The 22,605-nt window shown below is 51.5% G+C and overlaps 1 protein-coding gene across 2 annotated transcripts; it reads left to right on the top strand.

Moving 5' to 3' along the window:
• The first annotated feature begins 1,604 nt into the window (after window positions 1–1,604).
• On the top strand, window positions 1,605–19,191 carry PARK7 (Parkinsonism associated deglycase). 2 transcript variants are annotated; one of them, XM_019461271.2, is made up of 7 exons: window positions 1,605–1,736; window positions 2,639–2,751; window positions 4,589–4,690; window positions 6,787–6,846; window positions 7,744–7,813; window positions 11,307–11,393; window positions 18,579–19,191. In XM_019461271.2, the coding sequence occupies exons 2-7, from the start codon at window positions 2,662–2,664 to the stop codon at window positions 18,737–18,739; spliced, it is 570 nt and encodes a 189-aa protein (XP_019316816.1). In that variant the 5' UTR covers window positions 1,605–1,736; window positions 2,639–2,661; the 3' UTR covers window positions 18,740–19,191. The 2 variants fall into 2 exon arrangements, with proteins under 2 accessions (XP_019316816.1, XP_019316815.1); XM_019461270.2 differs by having other exon boundaries at window positions 1,612–1,742.
• Window positions 19,192–22,605: the final 3,414 nt, after the last annotated feature.

The raw sequence follows: 22,605 nt of genomic DNA, 5'->3' as shown, positions 1-22,605 counted from the left end.
TTTAACATCTAAACTGAAATGTCAAGAACCTGACATACTTAGAAGACTGAGCTCCCATATTACTGGTGAGAGTGCTAAGTGACTCACTCAACTTGCATGGAGTTACTCCAGTGTATTCACACTTCTGAGAATTTCCTCTCCAGTTTCACCTACACAAGTAGGACACAACCTTATATAAATAAGGTTATTCGGTGCAGTGCTGTCTGTACAAAAAACAGCTGGAAATAACCTAAGTCTTACCAGTAGGGCATCGGTAAATAAACTACGGGACATTCCACAATGGCATACTATCTGGAAAAAAGAGAGGAAGTTCTTTTTGATAAGGAAAGATCTCCACCACGTTCGTTTAATAAGCTGGTGGCAGTGCGAGGTGAAGGACACAACAATATGGATAATCTGCTACATTTCCATGAGAAAGAAGTAAAAAGTGTATTTGCTTATGCTTGCATAAGGAAACGCTGGAAAGATGCCCAGGAAACGAATACAAGGTTACCGGTAGGCAGCAGCAGGGATGGAACCACATGGGGACAACGCTGGGAGTCCATCTGTTCAATGTAACTTTGATCAGCTTGGTTTTTGGAATGGGTTAAACCATCAGCATTCAGGGGCGCCTGGGCGGCTCTGTCGGTTAAGCATCTGGCTTTTGGTTCTGGCTCTGGTCATGATCCCACGGTTTAGGAGCTCGAGGCCGGCATCAGGCTCAGGCTCTGCCTGACAGTGCAGAGCCTCCTTGGGATTCTCTCAAAATAAATAAAAACTTTGGAAAAAGCGTCAGTATTCAATTCATACTTGTAAAAACGAAATCTGAGATTATAACTTAAACAGATGTCATTAAAGGGACTGTCAGATCACTGTGCTCAGCAGGGCTCCACACCCTGGGATCTTTAGAAAAAAAGAACTTTTGAGAAACTAGCACACGTGAAATCACCGCATGCAAATAATGCTAAGAGTCGCCAGAGACCGAGGACCTGCAGCCCGCCCTGGGGAGACGAGGTCGGGAACAGGTGGGGGGTGCGGGGGAAGGGGGACACGGGCAGGCCCTCCAAGAAAGGAAAGCCAAGTGCACAGAAGCGAGAAGGCACAACTCCACTCCAGGAAAACGCACGTTTAAAGCAAACCGCCACGAAGGGGTCCCGCCGGGCGCCTCCGGCCCGTGGGGAAAAGCGAGTTAACTCCAGCGGCGCCGAGGGCAGGCCAGACCGCGCCACTCGGGGCGGGGGAGATTCCGTGAGCACGCGTGAGCCCACGGGACTCTCCTCGCGTTGGGTGCTCCAACTGGAGACGTCCCCTAGACGCAGAGTCAGGGCGCGGAAAGGCGGGCCGTACCCCGCAGCGGTCCAAGGTGGGCTCGGCCGGATGTGACGTAAGCGAGCGAGCCGCAAGAGTCGGTTCAGCTCAAAGCTGAGGAGGAAGTGGGGGCCTGGACGGCGGGCGTTTGCGCAATACCGGGGGCGGGGGGTGTCGGGGCAGAACAAGAAGCTGGGCGTCGTGCGCCTGCGCATTATAGGGCTGTGAGGCGGGCGGGGGGCGGGGGGGAAGACGTGAAGTCTGCGCGGCGGGCGTCTGCGCAGTACCGGGGAGGCGGGGCAGGACGTGAAGCCGGGGGGCGCGCGTCTGCGCAGTGCGGGGCTGAGGGCGTGAACCCTGGCGACGCGCGTACGTGTGTGCGTGCGGCCCGTTTAGTCCGGTTCTGGTTCCGTTCGGTCGTCCCCGGCGCGGGATTGGGCAGAGTCGAGGTTCAGGTCGGGGTCTGGGGAGCCCTGAGGGTGGCGAGGGGCCCGCGGGCATCCCGGCGCGGGCTTCGGAAGGGGGCGCCGAGGGACGAGGCCCCGCCGCGTCTGTGGAACGGGCGGCCTTCGTCCAGGAGCGCACGGGGCGACCTCGGACCCTCCAGGATCGTGTGCAGGGTGTCCAGCAGTTTGGAACTGGCCAGTGCTGTGTTTGTGGGAGTGCTTTTATTAGCTTCTGATTTGCATGGACAGCAAGCTGCAGAAAAAGAACAGGCTAAGAACTATCCAGACCCTTGCTTAGCAGCTGCCATTTGCAACGAGAGGGCAAAGTGCAGAGAGAGAATCCAGTTGGGTTGAATGTAGTGGGGGATTCCCATCTTTCTGCGTCATCAAAGAGTGTGATAAAATATTTAACACCGTTAACTTTCCAGAATTTTTCGTACAGTTATTGGAACTTAAAAAAAAAAATCCCCTCCAAAAATCTCACCGGCTAATTGCCAAAGACTACGTGCAGCTTTTCCCCGTGAAATTTAAGTTTAGTCGTTTCTCTGAAATAGTGCTAACGAAAAGAAAACTATCTCCCTACTTTGTGTGAAATGCAAGGCCTGTGCGTTACTGTCTACTGGGTTTTTAAAAAATATGGTCGAAGGAAATCCAAGTGGTAGTATCACGTATTAGCAACCTTACTGTGTTCTCGCAGAAATCCAGCAGTTGAAATTCTGTGTAAACCAATATTAACCTAAGGTGCTTTTTTTTTTTTTTTTTAAATGTTTGTCTCTCCGAACTTTTCCCCTAAGAGGCACCTAGTTACCCTGCTTAAAAATGTTACTAAGCTTAAAGTTTTTGGCTGCTTTAGGGTTGCAATGGAAGTTTTTTTTAATTCTTTTTTTTTTTTTTTTTAAATTAAGTCTTTAAAAAGTACAACACAAAAATGGCTTCCAAAAGAGCTCTGGTCATCCTGGCCAAAGGAGCAGAGGAGATGGAGACAGTCATTCCTGTAGATGTCATGAGGCGAGCCGGAGTAAGTCCCCTGATGTCTTCTACCTTTTTCAAAATGTTGGGGTTTTGAAGTCATTTTGAATAAAATAATATTCAGTGTACTTTATAAAATATTTCAAACACCCACAAATACAGAAGACTGTATAATAATAATTACTTGTTTATTCACTGCCCACGTTTAGTACTTGTTAGTATTTTGCCATGTTTCTTTTAGACCCACTTCCAGAGGAAGAGATGCTTTAAAACATTTTTTTTGTTGTTTATTTATTTGGAGAGAGAGAGCACGTGCATATGTGAGCAGGTAGAGAGGGAGGAGAGAGAGAATTCCAAGCAGGCTCCATGTGCTATCCACGCAAAGCCCAGTGTGGGACTTGAGCCCATGAACCGAGAGATCATGACCTGAGCTGAAATCAAAAGTCGGATGGTCGGCTGACTGAGCCACCCAGGTGCCCCTTTAGGAACAGGTGCTTAAAACAAATAAAACATTACACAGCCCTCTTTGTAAATTTCCCCAATACTATTCCCCTTCTTGCCCCAGAGATAGCTCTGTCCCCTCACTGGTGTGTGTCCATCCCATGCATGTCTTCAAAGTAGCATTAAACTGCAGTTGCATTTTGCATGTGTCTCTGTGTGTGTGTGTGTGTGTGTGTGTGTATGCATATATGCATCCATAGTGAGCGCTTAAATAGCATTTATTGATGCTAGGTGTTATTCTAAGTACGTAACATAAACTTGTTTAACTCTTCCAACAGCCCTGTGAGTTATTGCCATTCTCATTGTACAACTGAAGAAACTGAGGCACAACGACACTAGATGAAGTGTCGACATTGTAGACTTAGCGAGGAGAAGAGCCGGTACTCAGACCCTAGCAGTCTGGTCCCAGGATCTGTTACCTTCATTTCTCTGGTTCCCATAAGTGAAGACACACAGATGCACTTCGTTTATTTAAAATTGCTGCTTGGGGCGCCTGGGTGGCGCAGTCGGTTAAGCGTCCGACTTCAGCCAGGTCACGATCTCGCGGTCCGTGAGTTTGAGCCCCGTGTCAGGCTCTGGGCTGATGGCTCGGAGCCTGGAGCCTGTTTCCGATTCTGTGTCTCCCTCTCTCTCTGCCCCTCCCCCGTTCATGCTCTGTCTCTCTCTGTCCCAAAAATAAATAAAAAAACGTTGGAAAAAAAATAAATAAATAAAATTGCTGCTTAGTATTATGCTGTACGAATATGCTGCAGTCTGCTCTGTTCCAGTTTTGTGCCATTTCAGTTCTGTAATATTCTCCTACGGGTTTCTTTATGCAAATGTGTGGAAGTTTTTCCAGGTTTTGTGACTGAGAGTGGAATTGCTAGGCCAAAGGACAGCCCGTAGTTGGCCTTACCGGATTTTGTCAACTCCCCAAAGTACCGACATGTGGACCCACCAGCAGTGTAGGAAAATTCCCATGTTGCCAGTACCAGCTCTTGCTTATGTCAACTTTGTACATTTTTGCAGGCTAAAGTAGGATTTCATTGTTTTAACTTGTCTTTGTATCTTCAGAAAATTCCATGACACTTAAATGACAACAGTAACTTTGCAAGATGGATTATTAACAGGATGATCATGTAATTGTCGCCCAAACCATAAAGGACACTTGTGGGAGAAAGGACACTCACCAGACAGGGTCCCGGGACAGCATCTGTAAATCAGGACTGTCTCAGGCAAACCGGGACAGACCTGGTTATTAAATATATTTAGCTAACTTACTGGCTGCAAGGCAGCATGGTTTTGTCGCAGTATTTCCTGCCAAGTTATTTTAAAACACAGCAGCTGTGAAAATGTTACTCTAGATTTTTGTTTCAGTGTTAAATGTGATGATGTCTTTCTCCTAGATTAAAGTCACCGTTGCGGGTCTGGCTGGGAAAGACCCGGTACAGTGTAGCCGAGATGTTCTCATTTGTCCGGATGCCAGTCTGGAAGATGCAAAAAAAGAGGTTTGTTGTCCACACCTGGAATTACTCCCTCCTGTGCCTTCTTTGTCAGTTTCTTGAACTGTCTTTTGACTACATCTAAGGCTGTGAGCACAGACTTATTTTAAGAAAGTTACTTTGCTTGGATGTCTTCCCCACTATAATAAGCCCTGGGAAGTCAGGGACTCTCCCTTTTTTGTATCCATGGAATCTGGCAGTTCCCTACTGCCTGTGCTGGCTGGGGGGGGGGGGGGTGGGGGGGGTGGGACGTTTTCATCAGGATTCTTCTGGCTTCGCAGGCAGCTTAGCCTCCTGTTATGACGTACCTGATAGAAGGAATCACCTGCCACATTTCCTGTTCATTTCTTCTTTTTTTTAAAATGTTTATTTACTTTTGAGAGAGAGAGAGAGAGACAGAATGTGAGCAGGGGAGGGGCAGAGAGAGAGGGAGTCACAGCATCCGAAGCAGGTGAGGTCATGACCTGAGCCGAAGTCGGACGCGTAACCGACTGAGCCACCCAGGCGCCCCTCATTTCTTATTCTTTATGCAAAAGTTCCTTTTTGCCTTTCCTTTTTCAGTGTTCCAGACATAGTTATGTGATCCATTTTATGTGAACAGCTCGCAGTTGATTAGTGGTGGGATTAAGGGAGCATTAAGAATTGTTGTTAAATCGTGTCACTTTATGTTGACAGTTACCTTTGGTGGCAGCTAACACCGGGGAATCTGTCAAGAGCTGAGGGTCCTGTCCTCAGACGCAAGCTCACCCACATGTGCACAGATGCTTTTGCACACCCTTTCATGTAGTTCATTGCTTAATGGCCAGTGTGATAGGGGTGTGGGCTCTGTGCTCTCAGGGCATAGATGTGGCAGAAAAAAAGTGGAGGCAGCTCATGGACGGCCACTTGTGCCCTGCTCAGGAACCCGGAGCATGATTCCCATGCCCAGGTGGCCTCAGATGCATAGAGAAAAGTTTACTCCTTTCTAATAAATTCACATAGTTCAGTGCCAGATTGTGGGGTACAGGAATGTTGGTATTTACATAAAAATTGTTGAAAACATTCTAAATAGCACGTTTCGAGTGGGCGAGTAGAAGTAAATACTCGCTCTTCTCTGGTCTTTTTCATCTTGTGGTGTCTGGGTATTTTAGAACCGTGGTTACCTTTGGTGTCTGTTTATCAGATTCTAAAAGGAGTGAAAGAAATTCTGTACTTCATACTTTGTTTAGTTGGTAGTTTTGCTTGGTTTGAAAACAGCAGAATGTTCATAGTCTTGAGTAATTCTGAGTAGTATATGTTGCACTAAGTATGTACTAAATTTTTAAAATGCTAATGACTAAACTTTTGAAAATTTTTTTTAACATCTTAAAGTATTGTTACATCAAATTCCATTTCATGAATTGAATCAAGTTTGGAATCAGCAGATTTGTAGGATGTTAGGTGTTTGGGATACTAAAATACTGTATCATTATTCTCCCCTAAGTTCCATTTTTCATAGAGGTAAAAAACCTTTTTCTGTGCATTTTACTTGAAATTGTTCTTTTAATTATTTTTATTACTGTGCACATTATCGTTGAAAAAACAATGCGTGTAGACCGTGTATACCTACAGAGTGAAAATGTTAAATGTCCCCGTTCTCATTGTCCTCGCCCCACCATCCCACACCACATCTCATTAGCAGCTGAGCTCTCTTCCGTGTGTGGGTACCTGTAGACCCCGTGTGTGTCAGGGACATACACACACATCTGCGTTTTTTTTTAAGCGAGCTCTACGCTCAACATGGGGCCCGAACTCACAACCCTGAGATCCAGAGTCTCGTGCTCCACCGACTGAGCCAGCCAAGCGCCCCCTTTTTTTCCTCCCTTTTTACAAGAATGAGATCATGCTACCCCTGTCATCCTGCAACACGGGCATCCTTTCCTGTTACTATATTCAGATTTTTTGCTAGTTACAACATTCCATCATAGAGATATATACCTTAATTTGTTTAGCTGTGCTTCCATGAACAGTTTTTTGCTATGACCCACGTTTAAAATGTGAAAGTATTATCGGACTATCACTTTAGTGCACATCTCAGATGAAAAGTGTTTGTTTACTTTTTTTGTTTTGTTTTGAAACTACAGGGACCTTACGACGTAGTGGTTCTGCCGGGAGGTAACCTGGGTGCACAGAATTTATCTGAGGTAAAAACCGTGTAAAGGAAGTACTTCAGCATCTGCCCGTGTTCTGTTGGTTTTGTTGTTACTAAAATATTTCAGGAAGGAGGCTGGGAGGAAACTAGAAACAGGTGAAGTGAACAAAATGGTGTTGTAGCTTATTTAGGAAAAACATCCCTAATGACATTTACTATATGAGTAAGCAGAATTGGTGGAACAGTTAATTTGGGAACAGATTCTGTGAATACAGTCCGAATGTAAGACTTCTTTTTTCCTCCCCCACAGTAGAAAAATGAACCTAATTTTGTGTCTTATGAAGGTTTAAGCATAGAAAGATAAGAGACTGGCTGTCTGCTCAACACTAGGGCTGCGGGGGGGGCGGGGGGGGGGGGGCTGCAGAGGCTGGAATTGCCAGCTTGCATGAAAATGGCATCGGAATAGGCCCCTGCTTCTTCATCGAAGTCTTCATCGAGTCCACCTGCGGGAAGAGAGAGGGGAGGGAGGGGCAAGAGACAGAAGCGCGCAAGGCAGGTTGAATCAGACGTTTGGGACTGTGCTGGGCCCTGTTCCTGGCTCTGCCTTCTGAAAACATTCCAGACACCACATGTCCCCCCCCCCCCCGCTTTCCTCGCGGAGCACAAAGCGGCAGGGGTCAGCGTACCCAAGGGGAATTGCTCTTCTCGTCTCATCTTCAAACACCTTTAAGAAAAGAATGCCCTTCTCCTGTAACAAACACCTTGATTAGGGTTAAAAATGTAGAAACTATGAATTTGAGAATTTTTCTATTAATGATTTAGAAATACTATTAGAAAATTGATTGAAGATCTTGCATTTTAAACTAAAAGCAGATTCTCTCCCAGTTTCCAGCTGGCCATTGGCTGTGGCTTAATGATAACTTGATGTGTTTGGGTTTTCTTTGAATAGTCTGCTGCTGTGAAAGAGATACTGAAGGAACAAGAAAAAAGGAAGGGCCTTATTGCCGCTATCTGTGCAGGTAACGTGCGGAACCATCCTGTGTTAAAATGTGTTGTTGGATTTCTCCCAAAAATACGTGATGGGGTAGTCTTTAATTGTGAGATTTTGTTCTAGATACTTCTTTTCCCTTCACAGAGCGTGCAGGGCATCTGTATGGGCATATTTAGCTTGGGCGGCATGAACTCAGTGTCATTTCAGAAATGAGTACAGCTCTCTTTTCTGCTTCTCTGTGCTTTTTGGTCTGCGTTCTGTGAAACTACATGTTTTCCGTCTCTGGTTGACCTCTGAGGAAAATAACGCCCTCTGGAATTCAGTAAACAGCTTGTTACAGCAAATCTCTGTGCCAGAAACTAGGTCTGCCAGCACCAGTCAGCAAGAATCGGTCGGACGTGAGCATAACAGCTCTGTCCTGTGCCTGCCCTGCGGGTTCCGAGGCCTCGGGTGCTTTCCGCCTGGTCCTCAGTGTGGAATGTTTGGTTTCGGGCACCGTACTATCTGTCACGTAAGTTAGAAGAAGAAGGTTGTTCGTGCTTCCTGGATGTCCCCACATCTTGGAAGTCAGTAATACTTTGTTTTCTGGAACCACCATGAAATCCATTCTTAATGCTCCAGTATCATGATATCCAGCCATCTTGCATTTTTCCAGAGTGCAGTTCTTTGTTACAGGTCTCTCTGAGACATTTGTCGAAAGAGCAAGTAAATCAGTGAATGGATGGATGGTTTGATAAGATGACAGTGTTTTGTTCAGTACAGTGGATCTGTTAAGGAAGTTACAAGTCGGGGACCCTGGGGACTTTGCATCACAGCAGACGTTCTCAGAGCTCTTTCAAAGGCGTCATAAGGTGAAAGCAGATACTGATGTTATTTGTCCTTTTCCTTCTTATGGAGAGTGTGATGATGCCACCATTGGGGTGTGGCACACGTGCTCCCGTATTCTTGTGTCGTCAAAATGTCCCAGTTGTAATTTCTGACTTCTAACGCGGCAGTTACAGGTAGATGTAACTCACGTAAAAGCTCAGGGGGGTTCCTAAAGACCCGGATGTTCGAGGACCCCTGCATTGGAGCCTGGGAGGGACCACAGAGGTGACCACTCTGGCAGGCCCTGTCCTTGGGTTCCAGTCAGCACCAGCCTCTTGACCTGCCCTGGGGGCCCAGGTCTGTCCTCGCTGGAGGACCCTGCGGTCCCTACCGCCCGCGCAGGTGCCACTCTCTGGGTGGGGGTCTCAGGTCCTCTTCGATGTACGAGGACTTGGTCCGGTCACTCTCAGCCCCTGGCCACGGCCTCATTCTTAGGTTCTCTAACCTAAGGAAGGGTTTAGTCTGGATTTGTTCCCTTATGAGTCTGCTGAGAGGAAAAACCACACGTGGGTTTGTCCTTTTGTATCACTGAGGTGGCTGGATGATTGGCCATATCTGGTTCACTGTTTTGTGCTCAGGCAGCTCGAATGCCGTGGTAAGGAGCTTAGACTTTAGAATCCTTTAAATCGCTGTTGACATAAACAGCGCTCTAATACGGTGTTTGTATCGTTGAATATCCTGTACTGCCTGGCCTTCTGGTGCTGCAGAAAGTAGGAAGTGTGGTGAAAAATAAGGTGGTTCTTCAGTGTCACAGTTAGGAACCGGGGGCTGCTTACTGAACTGAAAGACTGTTGGCTTAGCCCCGAGTATTGAGTGCTTGAGACAGAAACTGGAGGGCAGACTATCTGGATAAGAAAGTAAAATGACATTCACTCTGGGTCTGGAGGGAAAGGAGCCTGGAGACTGGGTCTAGGTACAACCTCCAAGGGCTTGGAGGAGCTGGGGTGACCGAGGTGTTGTCTGCGTGAGTCACCACACGGTGGCGCTGTTGGCCGTAGTGTCTTGGCTGCCCAGGGGCTCCCGCTGCGGTGCCCTCTGCTCTCGGCTCTGGCTCAGAGCCGGATCCCCGCATACACGCAGCAATATTTTCATCTGCCAGAATGTCAAGTAATGGGAGTTAAATATTTCTTCTCGAATTCTCCAAATAGGATTCTTAAGCTTCAGAAAGCAGAAATTATGGGCTTATCAGGGTGAATAAGCCATCACTGAAGTCCTACGTTTGGCCGAAACGTAAATTTATTAACATTACCGTAGGCAGCAGTTTCATCAACTGAAGGGAGCAGCCTAAAAATTTCTAACTTACCGTACGAGCGATTGTTCTCCTCACTGTACGGTCACCTCTGGAGGTTTGCTTTCATAAAATACAAGATCGTGTAGGTAGTTATTTACTTCTTAACATCTCACAGTGTAAGAATTAAGGGAAACTGATGAGTCCATTCACATAAATATTGAGTGATAATTATTCAGTCTTTACAGACTTAAAATTTGCCACCGTACATAGCTGTCTCGTACACAGGGTAAAAATAAGGTGAGAGGGACATCAGATGTATCTGAGGACTTTGATTTAGGAGATAGAAGTCGGGATTGGCCTGTCAGGTGGAAAGCTTATGTAATTAAGCAGTATTTGTTGATCTTCCTGTGTGCAGCTGCTGTGATCTAGCCGGCAGGTGTAGTCTGTAGCTCCCTTTTCCTTGGAACTGGGTTGAAAACTGAAAGGTCAGAGCAGGTGGGCGGGGTGGCTGAAGCCGAAGCGTACGGGCTCTGTCCTCGGGTCCCAGCCACGGCGTTGCATCCTGACCTGTTTTGAGGGTCGCGTTGCTGTTCTGAAGCATGTTTTTCTAGGTGTGACGTGAGGCTTAGAGAAAAAAGGTAGAATTTTTTTTTTTATAACTTTCAAGGTAACACGACAGTCATAAAATGTCTTTGTTGTAGTCCTTATCTGAGAAACATTACATACAAAAGATGGTTGTGATTCTCCGTGAAATTGACCATTTTCAGTGAATACATTGGGATCAAAATCTGTTAGCAGCTGCGTATTTTAGAGGATCAGAAGCGGACATCTGTGCATGGTCTTTAGTGGTTATTAATAAAGAAACGCTGGTGCCTTTATGTCTCCAGATTTCTGGGCATTTCACAGGTATATCTTCTTCAGGGCTGGACAGTGTCCTAGTCACCTGGGAGGTACGGATGGATAGACGGATGAGTGAGTGCTCATTTTTAAGTAGAAAACCAAAATGAGTCTGTGAAGTAGCAGTCAAGTCCAGAAGTTTGGAGAGTGCCAGCTGCCTTTAGTGTGTGACTAAATCTTCCGTTTGCTGAGAGTAAGGCCTTGGTGGTCTCCCCTCCGGGTATCCCCGGCAGGCTTGCCTGCCGTTCCTTGAGGGACCACACACTGTTTATCTGACGCTGCTCCGTATCATTTGGTGAGATGGCTGATGAAGGATTTTGAGTTTGTACGCTTCTGCCAGATGTGCTCAGCAGATGGTTTATTAGAAACAAACCGTGCCTCTCATACTAAAAGGTGTTTAATTTCAGAATCATCAGGATATGTTTGGTGAGAGCCTCCTGGTTTTGAAAAATTCTTCCGTTGCAATTTTTAAACCATTAGTTTTTTTATATCCGCACTTAAGTCTTTTTATTAATCTTCTTTTTAGGTCCTACGGCTCTCTTGGCTCATGAAATAGGTTTTGGAAGCAAAGTTACGACACACCCGCTTGCTAAAGACAAAATGATGAATGGGAGTAAGTATATGCTTATATTTTATGTATTTAAAGCATCCTTTTAAAGTTTTTCTTGAGAGAGGTAGAGTGAGTGGCAGAGGGGCAGGGAGAGAGGGAGAGACAGAATCCCGACAGGCGCCGCGCCAGCAGTGCGGAGCCCGACACGGGGCTCGAACCCATGGCCTGAGCCGAAACCAAGAGTCAGACGTTTAACCTGCCGAGCCGCCCAGGCGCCCCTGTGCTTGTTTTCATGTACGGAAAGACCTTCTCAGAAAGCTGTGATTCAGCTTTGTGTCCCGCCTGGTCGCCTTACGCAGAGGGACTCTCCGCGGGTTGAGGCCTGGCGTGTTCCTCACCTGCTTCGCCAGTGTCGCAGCCGGAGAGGGAGCGAGCGGCGGGGGGAGGTGGTGCGCGTGCCCGTGTGTGCGCCCTGACGGGGCGCAAGGGCTGACGAGCAGAGGCCAGCCGGAGCCCCGGTCGTCCTGGATGGGCGTGGTTATGAAATGCCAGGCTGACTCGGGTTTTTACCACCTTGCCAGACACTTGAGGGTAAACTTCAAACCTCGACAGCAATTTCAGAAGATGCCCTTTTGCCCACAGTCCAAAGTAAAGTGAATGTTGCTCTCTCCCTGGGTGGCAGGTCTGTTCCTTAGGTGACATGTTTCTTTCATAAATACCAGCTAGACTGTTAACTTTCATTTATTTTTATAAAAACAATTTCTGTTCATGGTAAAAAGTGCAAACAGTGCAAAAGGGGGGTGAAGTAAAAACATAAATTTGCGTTTTCTCTTTCTTCCTCACCCCCTTTCTGCTTTTCAGAGGTAATTTCTGTTAGAAAGTTTCTTGTGTAACTCTAGAATTTTCTCCACATACACTCATTATCCTTTGTAGTTTAATAACTTTATTCAAATGAAGTCTGTTAAATACATTGCTCTGCAACTTTTTTTTTTTTTTTTTGAGAGAGAAAGAGAGCGAGTGCAAATGGGGAAGCAGCAGAGCGGGGGAGAGAGAACCTTACGCAGGCTCCACTCCCAGCATGGGGCCTGACACTGGTTCGTTCCCACGACCCTGGGATCACAACCTGAACAGAGATCAGAAGTTGGATGCTCAACTGACTGAGCCCCCCAGGCACCCCTGCAGCTTGCTTTTTAAACCTAAGATTGTATCCTTTTCTGGGGGCAGGAGAGTAATCTGTCAGGTATTTCTTTAATTCTTTGCGTGACCGGTTACTTACTCAGAGGCTGTAAAAGAAGCACGCCATTGGGGCGCCTGGGTGGCTCAGTCTGTTAAATGTAGGACTCTTGATCTCAACTCAGGTCCTGAGCTCACGGTTCAGGAGTTCGAGCCCTGGATCGGTCTCTGCGCTCACAGTGCAGAGCCTGCCGTGGTCTCTGTCCTCCGGGAGGGAACCGCTTACAGACACAGGACACACACGTCGAATTTAAAACCAGAAGGCAACGTGCAGTTAACGACAGCGCAGTGTAACCAGCCACGTAAACGTACAACTGTGTGACGCTCCCTCAGTAACAGCCACGGCTTCTCAGTGTGACACTCGGAACACCAGCCAGGTAGTGTCTTTTGTCAGACAGGTGGCTTCTCCCTCTGCCATCTGTCCCTGGAGTGCACGCACCAGAGAGACAGAGACTCTGGAACTTGCAGAGAGAAAGAAAGCTGTTGTGGATGATTGCAAGAGCGTCTGAAATTTCCAGGTAGAAGCCAGAAGTGGTTCGGCTGGCATGGAGCCAGCCAGGAAACCGGGAGGCTGGCCGTGTGTGAAACATCGCCAGCCAAACACCAGCGAAGGGACCGGAAGAGGAAACAATAATGGCGGCAGCTGATTGGGAAACAGGCGGCGGTAGATTTTGTCCCCGGTCTCAGCCCCACTCGAGGCTCATTCTGACCTCACACAACGTAGGCGGGTAACATCTCTTCGTCATCTTCTCACGGCCGGGCCGGGTGGCGCATTTGCACGGTGTTGCTTTGTCTTTTTTTTTTTTTTAATGTTTATTTTTGAGACAACGTGAGAGACAGAGCGCAAGCAGCGGAGGGGCAGACAGAGGGAGACGCAGAATCCGAGGCCGGCTCCGAGCCGTCGGCCCAGAGCCCGACGTGGGGCTCGAACTCACGAGCCGTGAGATCCTGACCCGCTCAACCGACTGAGCCACTCAGGCGCCCCTGTTGCTTTGTCTTTAACGAAGAGGTGCTGCTTTTCAGAGCAGTGTTAGGCTCGCCGCAAAATGGAGCCGAAAGCGCAGGCGTCCCGCACGCCCTGCCCGCACACGCGGTCTCCCTCGCCTTCCTATCCCTCGCCAGAGCGGTACCTTTGTCACAGTCGATGAATCTCCACGGACATGGCATCACCACCTCAAATCCGTCATTTACGTCAGGGTTTGCTCTTGGTGTTGGATGTTCAGAATATTTTCAAACATGATCCAAGGTAGTATTTTCTTAAATACCTAGCACTTTTTTGGAGCTGCTGGATCCTCAGTTGTCGATAAAACCATCTGTGTGAAAAGTGGGGATTTTTTACAGAGGGCTCTGGCTGCCGGGCGTTTCTAACGTGGGCATGTAACGTGCTCGGGGCTAACGGACGGGTTTTAGAGAGTCGGAAAGATTGGAATCAGGCTTCCTTTAGTGGTTACGACATGTTGGGGGGGACGCGTCCAGTCGGCCACGTTCCTCCTTTATCCGAATGTGGATCTGTTGTGTCTGTTTTCCTGCCTCAAGAACACGGAGGTGGGTTGGGAACAGGAAAGCTTAGGTCGTTAACTCTCGGCGGCGCTGGTCAGGTGCACTCGCGGGCGTTATCTCCACGGAGCCTCCCGGGCCCCGGTGCCCAGCGAGGCAGCTGTTGGCTTCCCGGAAGAGGACACCGGCTCCCGGAGGCCGGGCCACTTGCCCGGAGTCGGGCTGGAGCTCGGTCCCACCTCTGTCCCGGTGCGGCTCCCGCGCACGTTAAGTTACGAGGTGCTGGGTTCAGCCGGTGAGTCCTCCTGTGGGGAAAGACCGGTTGAGTATCTGCCCTCTCAGGGCGCCTGAGGAGTGAGGCCGTAATCACTCCTGGGGGCCCTGGTCCTCCTCACGTACCTGGCAGAGCGGCGTGAAACTTTACTCACATAAGCAATCCGGTCTGAAGGACGCAGTCTTCCCGTGTCTCGGTTTTTAGATGAAGAAGTCTTTTAATAGTCTTTTAATAGTCTTTTTCGCTTCCTATGTGTCTGTTCTCGAAAGCACCCGAAGCCCCCCGTCACGAAGGTGAGCAGTGAAGGGCTGTGCCCCTGGGCCAGGCGGTGTGGGGCCGGCCGTGGGCGGGCTCCTTCCCCCTCCCGGCCCCGGTTTCCATCCTGACACCTAAGGATATCAGTAGCCCTCGCCTCACAGGGTCGTTGACAGGCTCCGTGAGTCAGCGTGTGTGACGCACCCAGGACGTGGCCTGGCGCGAGCCCGCGCTGGGGGCGGAGGGCCGGTCGGTCCCGGCTCCGGGCCGAGCGCTGGGAACACGGCGGTGAACGGCCGTCCTCCCCCGGCTGCTGCCTGCTGCGGTAACACCACCGCTCTGTCCGGGCCTTCCACTTGATCGGACTCCCGTGGCAGCCCCGGGGGGTGGTGTCACCCCCATTTTACAGAAGAGAAAGGCGAGGCTTAGCGAGATGGGACAGCTACTAAATGGCAGACCTGGAATTGGAACCCAGGGCTGCCATTCCCAGAGGTCGGTGACTTTTCTTAACGGGCAAGATGGTGAATGTCTCGGGCTCTCGGGGCCTTCGGGTCTCTCCAGCAACTACTCCCTTGAGGAGCCACTGACCAATAAAAAGCAGCCATTAGGTGCCGACCCCTCGTGTCTAGGCTCCCTGGCTGCTGCTGCTCTGAAGAGACTTCCTTCCTGGCTCTGGAGTGTTTGGTTAAAGTTAAAAAGTCGGCAACTAATGCTTTGTGCCAGTGGACTGCGGGGTGTGGATTTGCAGAGTTCGTGAATCCAAGTCGGCTGAGGCGTGCCCGCCTGCCTCGCTGGCCCTGGGGCGCGTGGTGTCCTTGTCCGGCGTCGCCGCTAGGTGGAGGTAGCCGGCGAGTGTAGACCTGCTCTTCGGGCTGGAATTTTGAAAAGAGTCCTGGAACCTTGAATTGTCTGTAACTGGTGCAAGCCGTGGTTGTAATACTTTACCCACGAAGAGAGCGTTCAGCGAGCCGTTCAGAAATGGCCTCACCCAGCCCCAGTCCAGGCCGTGCATCTCGCCGCCCTGGAAGACGAGACCCAGTGGGTTTCCTGGTTGGGCATCTGAAGATGTCTCGGCCTGGTTCAGCCGTCAGTAAATGAGGTTAGATGGTCAACCCAGAGATGCTCTTCCTCTGCGGCAGGGTAACTAGGAAATTTGTCTTTCAGTGTCTGTTTATTTTTGAGAGCGAGCGAGCGAGCAGGGGAGGGGCAGGGAGGGAGACACAGGATCCAAAACCGGCTCCGCGCTGTCAGCCTAGAGCCTGAGGCGGGGCTCCAACCCACAGACCAGGAGATCATGATCTGAGCTGGAGTCCGATGCTTAACTGACTGACCCCTAGGAAGACGTTCATGTGCTGTATTTCGTTATTTCAGTGGGTGACTCGATTTTTGTTTTTAATGTTTGTTTAATCTCGAAAGAGAGAGCAAGCAAGGGAGGGACAGAGATGGAGGGGCACAGAGGGTCCGAAGCAGGCTCTGCCCGGTCAGCACGAACGGTGAGATCATAACCTGAGCCAAAGTCAGATGTTCAACTGAGCTGCCCGGGCGTCCCTCGGGTGACTGGATTTGTAACGAGGACAGGAAGACCTAATCTACTGAAGGTCTCCACCACTTGGAAAGGACGTGAACATCATCGTGTGGTTCCTAAAGCTCGTGAATACGGCAGAAGCAGATCACTTCTGCTTTAAGGGGCTCATTAGATCAGGTGACGATTTTCTGTCTGTAGACATCGAACAAGCATTTCCTGGGCTCCTCCGTGACTCTGAGAACAGAAAAAGGAACAAGCCCAAGCTATCTGATGGGAGAGCCCGGTGGTGCGGGCACTGAATGTGGCAGTAGGGGGAGACTAGTCTCAGGGCTGGTGGTGCGACCGGGGAACCTTGTGGGCTTCGGCCCCTCCCCTCAGTCTGTTCTTTGTGTCTTTGGTCTCTGTGTGGTGCCACCATCCACCCAGTTGTAGGACAGACAGCTGGGAGTTCTCTTCACCACCTCCCCGTGTTCAGTCCTGCTCAGAGTTGTGGGCGTTTTGTTTTCTACGTGATTTCTCACACTTTCATTTCCCTGTCACCCCTGGCCCCACCCAGGTCACCATGAGCTCCCACCTGGATGGCAAGTTCTTTTCGGTCTCCCCTTTGGTTCCTTCTGGTCCAGTCTTTGTGCAGGCCAGACCCAGAGGGCGTGCCCGCTGGGATGTGGAACAGAGTCGCCTTTAGGTGCTGGAGAAAGTAGGCAAAGGCCTCTCCTGGGAGCAGAACTGGATAAGCTCCGACGTGCACTTTGGAAAGGTGACCTTTTTTGTGGCGCTGAGCAGAGAGTGGAGGGAAGGACAGGTGGAAGGCAGGGCCGGAACACGGAGATCCTGCGTGAAGGCCGCAGATGCAGAGAGGAGGCAACGAGGGATGTTCATTCGTTCACCTGATGCTTGGGGGCACCTCCGCGGGTCCGTTAGTGTCCTAGGCCACGTGGGGTGGCTGAGGGCCCGGCCTTTTAAAGGGCAGGCAGTAAAGCAGGAGACACACTGTTTTCACGTCCTGTCAGTGCCGGGGGCCCCGGTGGTGCGATCCGGGGGCCTGATCTGGGGAGCGGTCACAGATGCCTCCTCTGAGGGGCGCTGGAGGAGGTGAGAGCTTTCTGGGCAGTGGGAGCCGGGGGCCCGGGTCGTGGGGGTGCGGCTGCTCCCGAGGACTTAGGGCCGGGTGGCCTGTGCACTAGGAGGGTTTGGTGACCACGTGTGCGGAAGGGGAGGCCTTGGGGAGCTGACGCTGAAGGTTCCCAGCTTTGTGGCTGTGATCTGCCCAGATGTCTCATCATCCACTGAATTTGGACACAGGAGAAGCATATGCTGGTTTTACTGTATTTCCCCCCAAAAGCCAACTGGGGGACACGGAAGGAAAGTGGTTCCTGTGAAATGAGTGGGGTTTCTCCTTCCACACACCTCCTCCTCCCTGTGTGTTCTGTGTTGTTTTTGCTAGTTGTTTTTTTTTAATGTTTTTTTAAATGTTTATTTATATTAGAGAGGGAGAGACAGAGGGTGAGCTGGGGAGGGACAGAGAGAGGGGGAGACACAGAATCCGAAGCAGGTTCCAGGCTCCGAGCTGTCCCTACAGAGCCCGACGTGGGGCTCGAACCCACGAATCGTGAGATCGTGACCGACTGAGCCACCAGGCGCCCCTTATTTTTGCTAGTTTGTTTTTGAGATAGAGTCTGTGCGTGATGCAGGCAGTCCGTGTGACAGGACTCCATGTGACAGGAGTCTGTGTGACAGGCAGTCTGTAGGGAAGGGGGAGCAGGGACGTAGGCCTTTCAGAAGACCTCAGTGATTTTCAGGAAAGATGAAGGGGCCCTTGGGAGACTAGATGGGAGGTGGGATGGTTTGTGACAGAGTCTGTCTGGTGTCCACTTCTGGTCTCCTCTCTCCTGGGACAAGAGTCCATCCTCCCTGGCTGATGGGCTCCCGGAAGGGACACGGCGGCCGAGTCCCTTAGGACCTGTCTTCAGGCAGGGCGGGGGCGAGGGGGGCTCAGAGAAAGCCTCTTCCTGCAGTTGCCGTTTGTCCGGTGCCTTCAGCCCAAAGTAGTCGCTGTACCAAAGCGGCACGTTTCGGGGGGCCCCTTCGGCTTCCCCTTCAGTGTAAGGGCGGACCCTTGAGCGTTGGTTGGTGACAGAAATGTGAACGCTCGGCCTCCCTCCCGCTGCCCCGCCCACTTACAAGGTCTTCTGCAACCGCACTTGACTTCCGTGTGTTCGTGTCATTTCGCCGCGGCCGTCAGTTCCTCTCCCTCCGCTGCACACGCCGCCGTAGCATCTCCGCGCGGGCCCGGGCCGCCGCCGCCTCGTCCAGCTACCCTTGTCGTGGGGTTTGGTTTTGGGGTTTTGGAAATTTCTGTGAGACCCATCTTGTCCGGTAACGGGGACTTGAATTGCAGGGCGGAGTGATAGTGTTCCCAGCGGAGCCCGTTCGGATGTAACCCTCTCTCGTTCTTCCTCCGAAGGTCATTACAGCTACTCCGAGAACCGCGTGGAGAAGGACGGCCTGATCCTCACCAGCCGCGGGCCTGGAACCAGCTTCGAGTTTGCTCTTGCGATTGTTGAAGCGCTGAGTGGCAAGGACGTGGCTGACCAAGTGAAGGCCCCGCTCGTGCTTAAGGATTAGAGCGGAAACCTTCAAGGAGGAGTTAGAGAAACGGGCCGTCCGCAGTCATTGTCCCCGTGTTCACTTTAAGCGAAAGGAGCCGTCACCGCGCGGAGGAGCGTGGTCACTGCCCCCAGCGGTGTGGGCCGGTGGCGGCAGCCGCACGGGGCTTCCCCGCCTGCCTCGTGTCCCCCCCAACGGTCCTGAACCTGGATTGCACCATAGATGGCATTTAGCGAGCTCCTGATGGTTTTCATTTATCTCTGGTTTCCCCTTTTTTGTGTGTGAAATCAAGTTCATGATCAGCCTCGCTTGCAGCTGTTAGCTGTTGATGCGGCTGCTGAGGTGAACGAATAGTGAACACATTTGTCACAGAAGAAGGAAAGGCATAAAAGCAAGGATTTAAGAGGCTGTGATGTTCTCTCATTTGTTAATTGCGTATCATTAACGTGCTATTAAAAAATACCAACCAAGTTGGCTGTAATGGTGAATTTTTGTAGACCAGTTCCTTTTGACGTCGCAGAAGGAGTCTTCAGGCGGAAGTGAAAACCTTCCGAGGCCGGCCCGGCCTCCGTTTTCCCTTCCTCTGGTGACCGGCACCGGGGGCCCGGGCCCGCCAGCCAGCGCGGCTCCACCCCGGGGCCTCGGCCGAGCGGTCAGGAGGACGGGCAGGGCGCCTGGAGCCACCGGCAGCCACTCTGTCCCCGAGGAGAGCCCGCCCAGGAAGGCAGATCCATCTGTAGCTGAGCCAGAGCGACTCCCGGGTTGTTCACGGGACCCAGCAGGTTCCCCTGGCTTTTCTGTCTCCCCGTGACCGGCGTGTACTGCCCGGCCGAGGGGCGGAACGGAGTTTGGGCTTCTGCGCAGGGAGCTGGGCTGCTCCGCACGACTGACGCAGAGCCAGCACCTAGGCAGACGGCCTCATCGCGTGCTACCTTTTCTCCCTCCTGTTCCTTTCCCCCTCTCCGCCCTCTGGCAAAGAATAGCCGTCAGCAAACTCTCTGGAAAGGCCAGCTGGTAACCATTTTAAACGTGGGTCACAAAGCCTCGTCGCGGTTACTCAGCTGGCCTTGTAGCACCAAAACAGACAAAAGACGCACGTGAGGCGGTGATGATGGTTGTGTCCAACAAAACTCATGAATCCAGGGAGCGGTGGGGATTTGGCCCTCGGGCTGCAGCTCGCTGACCCCTGGGCTAGGAGGCAAGGCAGATCATTTTTTTAATGCAGATATGTAACTACGTTTTGGGAAACGAAGCTGTAAAGAGACGGCTAGGGGAGAGACAGCAGCAGGAGAGACTTTGTGTTCTGAGAAGCAAAGTGGGGTGAGGAGGCAGCGATGGGGTTTTTTTCTGCAGCCGTGTTAGAGGAGTCCTCTCTGGAAGGGGACCTCAAAAATTTGTGGAGTCGGGTGTGCACGAGGCAAGTCTGTTAGCATGTGAGGAAGGAGAAGCCGGACACGCAAAGGGCCTGAGGCAGGAGGAGTGCGTGGGGTGTGGAGGGACAGCACGAGGGCCGGTTGAGGGGGAACTCGGAGGTGAGGCTGGGGAGGCAAGGCCTGGAACCGACTCTGAGCCGTGGAGGAAGGACCCAACCCTACTTGGCTCAAAGGCCCTGCTGAGAAGGCCTGCTGCAGGCCCCGGATGGGAAGCTCCAGGCACAGGAGGGGCAGTGGGCCCTCTGGGACAACTGTCACATCTTGAACACAAGGTCAAAGGGAGATTCTGCGTGGGGAGCCAGAGAGAGCGATTGGGGTTGAGTGGGGTGAATTTAGAGATCAGCTGGACAAAGCTGACAGGTCTAGAAGATACACTTTGACTAAGGAAAGAAAACCCAGAGACCTGGTACTTTCAAAGTCCCAAATTACCGACCTGAAAATGTTACTCGTGAGCAGTTGTAAATTCTCCCAAGTTACGGGGGTTTTACCAGCCAGCCCCTAGCTCCGAATAAACTCCCTGGAATTTTGGAGGGATCTAAAGGAAGGGAAACGGTTTTTTTGCATTTTTTGCCCTCAGGGCAGCCAGAAAAGGTGGTTCTAGAATGGCCGACGATGAAAAGAGCACTTCTACGGGGAGCCTTTATCAGAGCTCAGGTGTTGTAGTGAAGGGTTTTTCCGGACAGGGTTTGGGGCAAGGACCGCTGGGCGCCTTATCTAAGGCTCGGGCCCTTCCTGGCTTGGTCAAGAATTATGGCTTTAGGCACACTGATAGCAGGTGAAGCCTCCACCCTCTCTAGCTGCTGCTCTGTGCTGAGCACACCTGCTCTCCTTCTTCCAGGAAGTTGGGGGGGTGGGGGGCTGGGGGGGGAGGCAAACCAAACCTGGGCACTGAAGTTTGGCGGTGGGGGGGGGGGGGAGGCTGGCTACATCTGGAAGTACCTGGAGTTGAGGAGTGTGGCCCCTCCAGCCCGACCGGATGGCACCTCCCAGGCCTGGGGTCACCGGAGGTCAAACTCGGAGGGACTTTGGTACCACTCCGCCCACACAACCTCAGCGACAGTAGCTGCAGTTTCGAGAGCTCCTGGGGTCTGCCCAGCTCTCCGGGACGGCTAGGGAGGCCAGGGGCTCCAGAAATGAAGCTTTACCCCGGAGCTCAGTCCCCTTGGGAAAGAAAATTCCCTGGCAGGACGCAGCCCAGCGCGGGGCAGGAGGCGGCCGGGCTCCGTTCCTGGGGCCCGTCTGGGGCAGCGGCCGCCAGCCTGCCCTTCCGAAGGGGGAGTCGGTACCCGTCTTTCCGTAGGACTTGGGAAAGGCTTCCGTCCGTTCCCCGGGTGCTGAATAGGACCGGGAAGGGGCCACACGGCTTATCGAGCGCCTACTGTGCGCCGATCACTGAGCTAGGTGAGTCGGGTCTTTCACACTTTATACAAAAGGGATTGTGCGGTTTGTTCCACTTTTCCGCCCCTCGTTTTGACGCACCGTCATCTGGAGACCTTGCTCCCCGTCAGCGCGGAGAAACTCGTGTGCCGCGTCGGCCGGCCGGATCCTCGAGGCCAGCAGCCCGTCACAAGGGGCTGAGGTCGTCACCCGTCGTAAAAAGGAGGAAACCCTCGTCTCTTTAGAGGTCAAGAACCTGTCTGTGCTGCGCTGTGGGATTGTCGGAAGGATCAAGGCCCACAGTGAAAGGCAAGTACGTTTCTTAAGCTGGGAAACATTCAACGTGAAGTCTTATTTTTAGCGTAGCCGACGGTCTCCTCCCAGAGTCTGGTGACGTGCTCTCTATTCGAGGGTCTTGGTTCCCAAAGGGATGCGAACATTATACTCACCTGAAGAATAATCTCAGCGTTTTGTTTGCATTTTTTTTTTTTTTTTGGTCTGTTTTGTTTTGTTTTTAGGGAATTCCCCGTCTCTGCCCTTAGTAAGGGGACCGAAGTCACACCAGTGAGTCACCAGCCCGAGCGCGTGTCCCCCGCGCGCGGGGCCGGCGGCGAGGTGAGCAGGAAGGGGCCACAGGGAATCCTGTCTGCCGCCGGCCTGGACACGCGCTGTTCGCTCCTAGCGCGGGGTCCTTCTGGAGCTGGCCCGTCTCCCCGGATCCGAGCTCTAGCCTGAGGCCCCCAGGCCCGAGGCTCCCGTGACACCTGGGGGAAGCCTTCACTGTGCCCACCGTACGCCTCCATCGCCACCGTCCTCTCTGCTTCCTGCAGCCCAAAGGGGCTATTTCACGTTCCCAAGCCAGTCGTGGGCCGGCGGCAATGACCCTCAAACCAGATGAGATCGCCCCACCGGCCTCACAACCCGACCGCTTTACTTTTGCCTTTTCACTTCTGCGTGCGACCGTGTCCGCGGGTCTTCTCTTTTTAAAGACGTGTTCTGTTTTTGAGTTCAGCCCGCTCTTGGAAATTTTTACTTGGCTTAAAAAGAACGTGGGAGGGGCGCCTCGCTGGCTCA

Source organism: Panthera pardus, unplaced genomic scaffold (genome assembly GCF_024362965.1).
Source record: "Panthera pardus isolate Hobbes unplaced genomic scaffold, ASM2436296v1 HiC_scaffold_11, whole genome shotgun sequence".
Lineage (NCBI taxonomy): Eukaryota > Metazoa > Chordata > Mammalia > Carnivora > Felidae > Panthera > Panthera pardus.
This window is presented reverse-complemented; position numbering and strand designations above follow the sequence as displayed.